Source organism: Polistes dominula, unplaced genomic scaffold (assembly GCF_049000335.1).
Source record: "Polistes dominula isolate Pdom_NZ unplaced genomic scaffold, Pdom_raw_medaka contig_79, whole genome shotgun sequence".
Lineage (NCBI taxonomy): Eukaryota > Metazoa > Arthropoda > Insecta > Hymenoptera > Vespidae > Polistes > Polistes dominula.
The window spans coordinates 762546-774050 of record NW_028300916.1 but is presented as its reverse complement, the minus strand read 5'-3'; the positions used below and the strand labels follow the sequence as shown (position 1 = coordinate 774050).

Genomic DNA, 11505 nt, shown 5'->3' with positions numbered 1-11505 from the left:
CTTCGTAGACACAGTCGCTGTACGATATACTTCATATTTTTCCCCTATAAATAACTAGGGACATTTCAATAATCGAAAAATTATTTTTTTTATTAGATCTCTCTTGTGTTCGACTAAATGAAATATCTCTTATTTTCAATTCATCTAATCATTTTTATTATTCAACGTTTTCTTAATTTTTTATTGAATAATATAAATATTGATTTAAAATTTATTAGATTCAAATGATCACTTTTTTTGAGCAGTCCTTAGCCAATGAAAAACAAGTTCCGGAGTGGGGAATTATTGATATACTAAGAAATCTTTAACTACGATCACATTCTTATAATTCTTTGGTTTTAGACGTTGGTATCTTGTGATGTATCCATGTTGTTTACGTCATTTCCGTTAAAATAGCGATTAGTTGCAATACTTGTGATAGCGTCCATTTTCTTTCGGCCATCTTACGTATAATCGCGATATTGTGCGTTGAACTTATTTTTGTATTAGAATAGAAAAAAATTGAAATCCCTTAAATAATAAATATATATATATATACACACAACACATATATATGTATATATATATACTATATATATAAATATAAAAAATATATAAATCGTAACAAACCGTACGTTTTCTAATTCTAAACTATAGTTTTCTTTCGATACTCGCGTGTATTATATTTATTTGTCGTGTGCTAATGCGTGGAATTTCAGAAAATTCTCCAACTCGCGCAATGGCGGAGGAATTGGATGTCGAAGCGATGCTGGAAGCACCATATAGAAAAGGGGTAAGAGAACATTCCAAGGCTACACGGTCTTTTATTTTTCTATATATACATATATCAATCTATCTTGTGTTCGAATTCCCGATTTGTTCTTCTCCTATAATTATTTCATTATGTTGATGCAGTACGGTGCGTTCGTATTTTGAGCGTATTCGTCGTCTGTTAAGATAAAAAAAAGATTAATAATCTCTTTTTCTCTCTCTCTCTCTTTCTCTTTATATATATAAATAAATATATATATATATATATATATACATATATATCCTCCTCCTCTCTCAATATATACATGTAGAACAAAGTACATCCTTGACTGATTCTATTCTATTGATCAATACCTCCATTTTTTGTACTTATAGATGGTACGTAACATGTACCCTCGCGCTCGTAGGATGTTCGGCAGCGAGTTCCTAGAATGCACTTGAAATACGAGGTATTAAGACAAGTCATCACTAACATCATTCTGTACTTCTTTTATTTTATTTTGATGAAACATAATTTTGTTAATAATTAGGATGTAGCTAGTATCGCTATGGTCAAGTACTGCATTTCAGGGAAGGAAGATTCTATTAATGATTTTTCAATAATATTAATATATTTATATTTACAATATTTAATATTAACCTACTTTTTTGTTGTCGTTGTTTTTTTTTCCAAAAATGTTTAGATAATATATTATAAATTACTAAATATATATTAGATTTTTATACAAACTATGGTTACTTAGCGATATACGACTTATGCTGAAGAGGCACTGGTACAGAAACAATTTCTTACTTCGATAGGTGGATATCTATTTTCCTTGAGACACATTTTGTTCAATGTTCATTCCTTTTTCTTTACTTTCATAAGTTATTACTAATTTATTCGTTCTTATTATTTATCTACATAATTATTTATCGACATACAACAGTTGATTACAGTATAAAGCATCATTCATAGTTTATTTAAATTATGCCAAGTTTATTTCGGTTTTAATTAAGGAAACTAGTGTCTGAGGAAAAATGTTTTTATTGTCTCTCTGTTATCTTCTTCTTGTCAAGTTTAAATGATTAACATTAAATGAAAAGAAATGAAGTCATAGTAAGGTATATATTTTGTATTATTATTAACCATACTTAATAGAATATTCAAAAACTATATGTTTATTATGATGTAATTTTATTGTTGTATAATAGTAAATATGCCTTATTTTTATTAGTATGGAAATTCTTATTTATATCTTTTTCTATCTCTTTTTTTCTTCTTTTCTTTTCTTTTTTTTCTTTTCTTTTCTTTTCTTTTACATAAAAATATTTCATAAAATTATATACATTGTTCATTATCATTGATTATTGCTCCTTGTATAAGGATACTATATACATGTGCTACTGTAATATATACAGTATACCATACCACAATATTTTGTATTTCATAAAAATAAAAAATCGTGTATTCACATAATAAAACTATATTATAGGAAATTGATAAAACTTTCCAATCTATTCAATGGTCATATAATCATATAAATATATTTGAAACTCATATCTTTATTACATTCATTTTTCAAAAGTATCATATCAGCGTTCTCATGTGAATACACATAGAGTAGAGTGTGTGGTCTTGGTATTAGAAATATTTTAATATAATATTACCTTGTACAGTGAGACATAAACACATGGTAAACTGGTGCGTAATGAAAAGTGTAAAAGATAGAGTAATGCACAGATGAACATGTTTTCAGAAAATACACATTCATAAAAATGTTCTATTTAAAAAAGAAACAATACATGCAAAGGTCTTATTTTTAAATTGAGAATTTCTCTATAAGTTATATACATTTTATTTCAATATCTTGATCACGTAAAATAACTTTTGAATATTAATATATCAATATGATACAAAAATGTAACGCAGGAATGACCATTAATCATTATATTTCATCGTGGAGTAGCTATTATATTAAGCATGCAAGGGCTTTAGGCTAGCAATTAGGGTTCACATCACGTGTTACATTAAAAACGTACTGTCTTTGATGAGGGCTCTCTTTTACAGAAGAAAAAGGATGTGTGGTTGGCCATTGGTAGTTTAAGACCAAGGCATGCTCAACCCAAGATTGCAATGCTTTCCTAAAACCCGATAAAACTATTGGTAAGTCTGAGTAAGGTGTATGCGACGACTCGCAACACTAAGCTCACCCCGTCTCTCTTGTTCTCTATTGCTATTCCTTTATCTCAGCCGCCCTGAGACCGCTAAAGTCTGCCTGGAAAAGACAAAAGAGCACAAGAGTTGTACCACCATCCGGCAATCATCTCTATATTCGCAAAATTTCGTGCTCAAGGGAGAATTATCAACGTTTTCATTACTAGCAAAGTCAACTTAATGTTACATTTAAGTTTTTATAGCTACTGTTTCAATTCAAAATGTTGAACATGCACAAAACTCATTATTATGAAACCTACTAACGTTCAATGATTTGCTTTTTGTCCCCTTGTTCGCGCAACCCCTGCCACATCGGCTGGCTGGCATGGCATTCAACTGTTTGCTGTTCGTAGGAGCAGGACTCCTCATCCAAAGACAAGTCCTCCAAGGAAAATGAGTCTAGTCGCAAAACATCTGGGTGAGTTTATAAAATATCTTTTTTATCATTATTATTATTATTATCATTATTACCATCATTTTTACTTTTATTCTCATTTTCTTAAATACTTTGTATGTAAGGTATAGTAGAAAGTATTTTCTTTTTATACATATCTATGTTACTTTTAACATCAATTTTTTAAGATGGCCAATTAGCACATCTTAATAATATAAGTTTTTATACAGCATGTAAATGAATAGGCTCTCTTTTAAAAATTATTATAGTAAAAGTGAAAAAAAGTATTCTTTTCGACACAAATTATTCAGCAGATCACAAGTTTAATTAATGCAATATTAAAGATGAATATAAACTTATCTTAGCAATGGCCATTTGAAGTTATATTCTCTTTGTTATAGAATCCATTCAATTAGTGTAAATGCGGTTATTTTGATAATTCCAAAGGTTAGTCTTCTAAATGGTAAGTACATAGGACCAAGAATAATTGAAGATAAATTTATTTACAGTAAGTGGTCATTTGTATTTGAACTAAAAGAAAAAAGAAAGAAAGCAAAAAAAATATAAATATTTAAGACAATCAGTTTCATTGTAGGAACAATACAATGTTTCCATCCAAAAAGATAATAATTTTGTTTGTAAAAGTATTCATAAATTGCTATATTTAACCCCTTGCACTATAACAACGCGTGAGACTCGTGGATACGATTTACAGCCCAAATATAAGAAACACGGATTCTACTCGTTATAAATTTTACGGACCAAACATAGGAAGCAGGAAATAACGCACTGAATATGACACATAGCTCTATGCATTAAATCATAGTGCAAGGAGTTAATTATATTATTGATAATAAAGTCCTTAAAAGAAAAAGAAAACTTAAATTCAAAGATATGAAAATATGCATTCACATAATATCTTCTATTGTGAACAGAAATTGTATATATATATATATATATATATATATATATATATATATGAAAAATAAATTCATCATTTACTATCATAAGCGCGTTGTTTATCTTATTCGTAGATAATTAAACATACATTTGACAATATATAAATTAAGAAATATTTGGAGAATATAGAATATAAAAATAATTAAATATTAAATTTATTGTACAAAGACATGTTATCATTAAAGATCATGTTTGGATATTATATTTTTCTCCCTAATTCTTATGTTTCTGTTTTTAGGAAAAGCAAGCATCGTTCTCGTTCCCGTTCACGATCTCGCGACCGCCGAGACAAAGACCGCCGTGATCGCGACAGGGACAGGGATAGAGACAGGGACAGAGACAGAGACAGGGACAGGGACAGGGACAGAGATAGGGATCGTGACAGGGATCGTGACAGGGATAGAGACAGGGATAGAGACAGGGATCGTGAAAGAGATCGTGAACGCAGACGAAGATCCCGATCGAGAGACAGGCGAGATCGTGACCGAGACAGAGATGGAGATAGAGACCGAGATCGAAGAGACAGAGACAGAAGAAGAAAAAGATCTCTTACACCTATCACATTACCTAGGGCTCGACCACCTTTTGGTAAAGGTGTTAGTCCTCTTGGCATGTAAGTATTTAATTAGAATAATACATTAAAGTTTTCAATAAAAATTTCAGTTAGAAAGATTTCTTTTAACATTATTTTTCATTTTTAGTAGGAACGATGAGTTGACACCTGAGGAAAGAGATGCTCGTACAGTATTCTGCATGCAACTAAGTCAACGGATACGTGCACGTGACTTGGAAGAATTTTTCTCTAGTGTTGGCAAAGTTCAAGATGTTAGACTGATTACATGTAACAAAACGAGACGATTCAAAGGAATTGCATATGTCGAATTTAAAGATCCTGAAAGCGTTACACTTGTAAGCCATTTTTTTTTTTTTTGTTTATTTGATTTGATAATTATATTTAATGTCTTTAATATTTTTTATTAATTTTATTTAGGCGCTTGGATTATCAGGTCAAAAGTTACTTGGCGTTCCTATAGTAGTACAACACACTCAAGCAGAGAAAAATCGGATGGGTAATTCTATGCCAAATTTAATGCCTAAAGGACAAACAGGACCTATGAGATTATACGTAGGTTCACTTCACTTCAATATAACAGAAGAGATGCTTCGTGGGATTTTTGAACCGTTTGGAAAAATTGATAACATTCAATTAATCATGGATCCTGAAACTGGTAGAAGTAAAGGTTATGGCTTTTTAACGGTAAGTTTTATTTGCATGCAATCGTATTATAAATTTATATCAATTTTTATTAATTAACTATTACCAATATATTTACAGTTTAGAAATGCGGACGATGCTAAGAAAGCATTAGAACAATTAAATGGTTTTGAGCTAGCTGGTAGACCAATGAAAGTTGGAAATGTAACAGAACGCACTGATTTAATTCAAGGTCCTTCACTTCTAGATACAGATGAATTAGATCGAAGTGGTATTGATCTTGGTGCAACTGGCAGGTAAATTTATAGTGAATCAAAAATATATATGCATTGCATTATTTAATTTCATTGTTGTTTGTATAATTATGTTCTATATATTTAATTAAATTATCCAATGTTCATTTTATAGATTACAATTAATGTTCAAATTGGCTGAAGGTACTGGTCTCGAAATACCTCCAGCAGCAGCTAATGCATTAAATATGGCACCTGTTATCTCTGCTCCACCACCACCACCGCAAGCTGCGCCACCAATAGCCACACAATGTTTCATGCTATCAAACATGTTTGATCCACAAAAGTAAGTATATTTTATGACAATTTATAGATGTTTAAGGATACAGAAAAAATAAATTAACGTTATTTAACCCTTTCGCTACGGGACGGATCTCCGCTGAGGTACTCCCGCAGTACGGCGCGCTACACCGAAACAGTACACGGTGCACGCAACGTTCGAGCCGGTGTCGTAAGACTTATGATCGAGGCATTTGGTTTATTATTAAAGCCCGTAAAAAACAAATGATGCGAAACGAAAGACTCATGCGGCATGTTTAGAGTGAGATACTCTGTGCATAGTAACTGCAGCGCTTATCATATATACAATTACGCGACATCTTTAGCGGGAGCGACTATAGTCGCCCGTAGTACCTGAGCGGCATCACATGGAAAGCGACTATAGTCGCCCGTAGTACCTGAGTGGCATCACATGGAGAGCGACTATAGTCGCTCGTAGTAGCGAAAGGGTTAATAATTGCATTAAGCATATATAAGTAGATCCAGTTTGAGTACTTACTTTTACTGGAGGAACAAATATGCAAGATTAAATAAATATACCATTTTTATATCGCTACACAAATATAATAAATGTCAGTGATAGAATGGTTATCTAACATGAACATTTTTAAATAAACGCGAATTTATCTATTTTATTTTTAAATCGTTCTGTATAAAAAGAAGAGAAAACAAAAATCTAATGCAATATGTTTTGTTACAGTGAAACAAATCCAAATTGGGCAAAAGAAATACGTGATGATGTAATAGAAGAATGTAATAAACATGGCGGTGTATTACACGTATATGTGGATCAAGCTTCTCCACAAGGGAATGTTTATGTTAAATGTCCATCAATAGCAACGGCAGTTGCTGCAGTTAATTCATTACACGGCCGGTGGTTTGCTGGTCGTGTTATAACTGCTGCTTATGTACCAGTTGTAAATTACCATTCTCTTTTCCCAGATGCTATGACTGCTATTCAATTATTGGTCCCAACTGCACCTCGGCGGGGAATATGATCTCAAGTGAATCAGACCACTTAAAATGTACATTTTTTGGTAGCATTACAATAATTGTGCTGATATCCTTCTATTCCTTCTCCTCTTTCTCCTTCTCCTTTTCTCCATTCTCTTTCCCTTAAAAACAAACCGCGCTTAAAAAAAAGAAAATAGAAAAGAAGAAAAAAGAAAACGTTTTTTAATATTCTTCACGATATATTAAATTAAGTATCATTTGTGTTTAATTGTATAATATTTTTTTTCACAATTAGTTCTTCTATTTTAACCCTTTAGCTACAGCGGTCCTCGCCGTGGAGTGCCTTGCGTCGAACGAAGCACCGTGCTGAAAGTACGAACATTAAGCGCGCAACAGTCTTCAACAACATTCAAAGCCAAGACTTTTGTTTCAAAAACGACTTTGTAACATTACTTTGGCTCCATTTCTGTAAGAGATGCGACAGGTAACTATAGTCACCAGTCATGTCCATGTAGCGTTTTGTGGTGGGTGACTATAGTCACCTGTAGTAGCGAAAGGGTTAAAAACTTATAATATCTAAGGATCATATATTTCATTTATTATTATTTTTATTTTGTTACTAGCAACCAACAGCTGTGTACAGAATAATAATAGGATTTAATAAAAAAAACTTAAACGCATTATTACGTTAGTTAATATTATTATTATTATTATTATTAATTGGCATTAGGAATTCGAAAGTTCATTGCTGCAAATATTAAATTTCACCAGTGTTCCCGAAGTGATAAATCATAATTGATGTATATTATTCTGGTCAAAAGCACTGTCATTGTAGAAAATCATTTGTGAAAATTTCCAAATTATCATGTTAAGTATGTGAATATAATATATATAAATACAAAAACTTGTTCTCTGGCGAAGTATTATTCTGTACGAATTTAGAAAATTATTATTAATCAAAGTTAAGTAAGTTATTACATTAGTAGAATTTACATAATTATTTATATTAAGAATTTATAATGAAAGAAAATCTGCCTTTGAAAGATTAAATCTTTGCAAATTTTATATGACCAACCTATATAAAAAAAGAAAATACAATAAATAATCTCTATACATACTACAATTCTATATGAATGTTCATAAATGTAAAAAAAGGCGCAATGTATTTTAAAAATATAGAAATTAATATTTATCGCTCATATTGCAGTCAGTAAATTTCTTTTAAATTTTATTTAATTATTATTCATACGTGCATTAAATAGTGAGTTCGATGTTAATTGAATAAATTAATGGATTTATTATTTTGTCTATATAGTTACGTTAAGATTAAATCGTGTTATTCATGTAAATATGTAATGGTCAAATGGTTCGACTTATTAAAGATCATACTTTCAAATATAAACAAATTTTTATAAATGATACATTATATTATTATTTTCATGTTATAAAAATACTCCTTTTCTTTATATTGAACAATTATAAAATACATTAATACGTCATATTAAAAATGTTAAGAAACATTGTTGAAATTAATAAAATATACGATAATCATTGATTCAAATATACTTTACATAATTAAATTTACAATTCTACTTTTGTGTATGTATTTTTTTCTAAATAGTTATATATCTTATATTGTTTTATGATCAAATAATTTATAAATTATGTAATATAAAAGATAATTTTTATTTTACTTTAATAATTTTAAATTCATGTATTAAATTTAAATTTCGCGCGAATAAAACTGGCAAATCAAATAGTATATAACCTCCATACTTGCATTTTCATTGCATGATACGAAATTTACCCATTTTACTTACAATTATAGTCTGTCTATATCACATTTTACTTTAAGATTAACAATAAATCAAATTGCAAATAATTAAAACATTTTTTTTTAAATATTTAAAATGAATAAAAACTATCTTATTGCAATATCACGTTTATAATTGTCATATGTTTTTAATCATAAACATATACATACACATATACATATTCATGTGTACATGCATAGAAGGAGGGAGACAAGTATAAAAAGTAAATACTTTATATTCTCTGTAAGTTATTTTATCAAGGTATTTCTTATAATTGTATTTTTTAATATAATATTATCTTTTAAAAATATCTATATTCTATCAATTGTATTACATAATACTTTATTTTTATTTATAAATTCATTTGTAAATTATAAATAACCTATATCATTTTTAAAAATGTATTTGTTTTTCTTGTTTATTTTATTACAGCAACGATGTCTGGAGAACAATTTTCTTTAATATGGAATAGTTTCCCAAGAAATTTATCTTCTGGTTTATATACTTTATTAATTGACGAGCAGCTTGTCGATGTAACTTTGACAGCGGAAGGACAGATTTTAAGAGCGCATAAATTGATATTATCAGTTTGTAGTAGTTACTTCAATAGAATTTTTAAGGTAAATCATAATTAAATAAATATTAATGACAAAAATTTTCCTATATTGATAACTATTAATATAATTTCTTAGATACTTGTGATAATATATTTATATTGTAGGAAAATTCTTGTAAACATCCAATTGTAATATTACAAGATGTCAATTATCGTGACTTATTTGCCATACTCCAATTTATGTATCAAGGAGAAGTTAGTATTAAGCAAGAGGATATTAGTAATTTTTTAAAAGTAGCTGAAATATTACAAATAAAAGGATTAACTACAGAAAGAAAGGAGGTACGTTGTTACCTTTATTAATCCCTTGCATTATGATTTAACACATTAGGGGTTAAATATCGTATCAATAAACTTATTGTTCCTTGGTTTTAGAAAAAAGACAAAACGTTGGACGATAGCGATGACAAATTAGATTATTTTGACGATATTTGTCAGAGCGATAAATTAACAGAATCTTTGAATGATAAAGAGGTACAAAAAGAAAATACTGTTTTTTCTTCCTCGGATTCTGTCATAAAGAATTTTAATAATGTGGAAAGAAATGTAACTAATGAAATTCCATATTCAAAAAATGTTATTTCTAATACGGATTGTAATTTTGAAAAAACATTATTTTATAACGATCAGACTGCAAAGGAACCTTTTGACTGTACTTCTAACATAAATCACTTGGAAGAAATGCAATATGAATCCTCTAATTATATGGCTGATATGGATAAAGCAATGTATAAATCAAATACGCCAAATAATGTATTTTGTAATATTGAGAATATACAGAAATCAGGTAACAAAATAAAAGTATTTACAATTATGCTACACACACACACGCACACACACACAAAATTCAAATTGATATTATAAATAATTTATTTGAATTGTGATAAATCAATTGAATGTTTGGAAATAATTTTATTTAATATTACAGATTTAGAATCAGATACGCAATTAAAATCTGCTGGACAATCTCTTGGTACGTGTTTCAACTTGGTGTATATCATTAATGCAATGAATATAATTATTAGCATCAAATTTCTAAGTGCAATAATTCTATTATTTCTTCCCTATTGTAAGAAGAAAAAGTATTTAATATCTAGATTGTATATTAAATCTAAAATTTTTACTGTACATTTAAGAATAATTAAATTCTATTTAATAAATTCTATTTTTAAATTAACAAAATCTTGTAGACTGTTACATAATATTGTTACTTTTACATGTGTCTAATATATATGTATACATGTACTAGGTCTGACTAATATGGTGATTGAAGAACATAAAAACTTGAAATATGACGCAGCTAATCGTGGCAAAAGGCGTAAATATAACGCAGATAATTGTGGCAAAAGGCGTAAATATAACAACAAAGGTAATCGTAATAGTGCGTTATCCCCAGAAACAATATTACGTCTAGTTTCAGAAATAAGACCAACGTTTCAGATGGAAAAGGGTAAATTAGTGCAGGTTTATTCGTGTCCTAGGTGCCTTCGTAACTTTACGCGTAGAGAAAATTTAAAATTACATGTTCGTTATATTCATGGTCCGCTGGAAATTCTTACATGTAAGCTTTGTGGTAATAAATATAAAAATAGCAACAGCTTGCGTGTACACTCTTACCTTTATCATAATGCTAAACGGAATAAACATAATAAATCGTTTGTAAATAACAGTAAATAGGAATGGAGAGGATTATAAATATTTTTTATATATCATGATAATTATAATAACCATTATTAAAATATATATATATATAAATATATACATATATTAGTTATTAGGAATTATTATAATTGTTACTTAAACTTGTTATACAATTCTATTACAAATAATTCATTAGTATCCGTATTTAATAAGTTACATTTAGTAATAATAAATTTATATATAGAAATAAAAGGAGATATATATTTTTTCAGTTTTTGACTACTAACATTAACAATTTATTTATTTTAATTTCTCTTTAAAGGCATTTTAAACATAATGTGAGTTATACTATAATAAAATGTACAAAATAATAAACACTCTTTTATAAAGA

The 11505-nt window shown here is 28.8% G+C and overlaps 2 protein-coding genes across 6 annotated transcripts; both read left to right on the top strand.

Moving 5' to 3' along the window:
* Positions 1-393: 393 nt before the first annotated feature.
* On the top strand, positions 394-8464 carry Caper (RNA-binding protein 39-like protein Caper). Of its 4 annotated transcripts, XM_089170606.1 has the most exons (10): positions 395-610; positions 699-772; positions 1126-1199; positions 3301-3365; positions 4540-4914; positions 5003-5210; positions 5293-5559; positions 5638-5813; positions 5926-6096; positions 6790-8464. In XM_089170606.1, exons 3-10 carry the CDS (start codon positions 1182-1184, stop codon positions 7085-7087), a joined length of 1578 nt encoding a protein of 525 aa, XP_089026732.1. In that variant the 5' UTR covers positions 395-610; positions 699-772; positions 1126-1181; the 3' UTR covers positions 7088-8464. The 4 variants fall into 4 exon arrangements, with proteins under 4 accessions (XP_089026731.1, XP_015191140.1, XP_089026730.1 ...); XM_089170605.1 differs by lacking the exon at positions 1126-1199 and having other exon boundaries at positions 394-610; XM_015335654.2 differs by lacking the exon at positions 1126-1199 and having other exon boundaries at positions 394-772; positions 6790-7114; positions 7361-8464.
* Positions 8465-8817: 353 nt separating this feature from the next.
* On the top strand, positions 8818-11366 carry LOC107074319 (uncharacterized). Of its 2 annotated transcripts, none has more exons than XM_089170607.1 (6): positions 8818-9080; positions 9290-9477; positions 9579-9755; positions 9849-10260; positions 10402-10446; positions 10723-11366. In XM_089170607.1, the coding sequence occupies exons 1-6, from the start codon at positions 9050-9052 to the stop codon at positions 11148-11150; spliced, it is 1281 nt and encodes a 426-aa protein (XP_089026733.1). In that variant the 5' UTR covers positions 8818-9049; the 3' UTR covers positions 11151-11366. The 2 variants fall into 2 exon arrangements, with proteins under 2 accessions (XP_089026733.1, XP_015191145.1); XM_015335659.2 differs by having other exon boundaries at positions 8818-9100.
* Positions 11367-11505: the final 139 nt, after the last annotated feature.

What these genes read in the sequence shown, in the direction of transcription:
- Caper (XM_015335654.2), top strand. Translation starts at nt 683, where the DNA reads ATGCGTGGAATTTCAGAAAATTCTCCAACTCGCGCAATGGCGGAGGAA. An exon ending in ATCCTGAAAGCGTTACACTT is followed by an intron (nt 5,211 to 5,292) that starts GTAAGCCATTTT and finishes AATTTTATTTAG; the next exon opens with GCGCTTGGATTATCAGGTCA. An exon ending in GATCTTGGTGCAACTGGCAG is followed by an intron (nt 5,814 to 5,925) that starts GTAAATTTATAG and finishes TTCATTTTATAG; the next exon opens with ATTACAATTAATGTTCAAAT.
- LOC107074319 (XM_089170607.1), top strand. Translation starts at nt 9,050, where the DNA reads ATGCATAGAAGGAGGGAGACAAGTATAAAAA. An exon ending in ACTTCAATAGAATTTTTAAG is followed by an intron (nt 9,478 to 9,578) that starts GTAAATCATAAT and finishes TTTATATTGTAG; the next exon opens with GAAAATTCTTGTAAACATCC. An exon ending in TAACTACAGAAAGAAAGGAG is followed by an intron (nt 9,756 to 9,848) that starts GTACGTTGTTAC and finishes CCTTGGTTTTAG; the next exon opens with AAAAAAGACAAAACGTTGGA.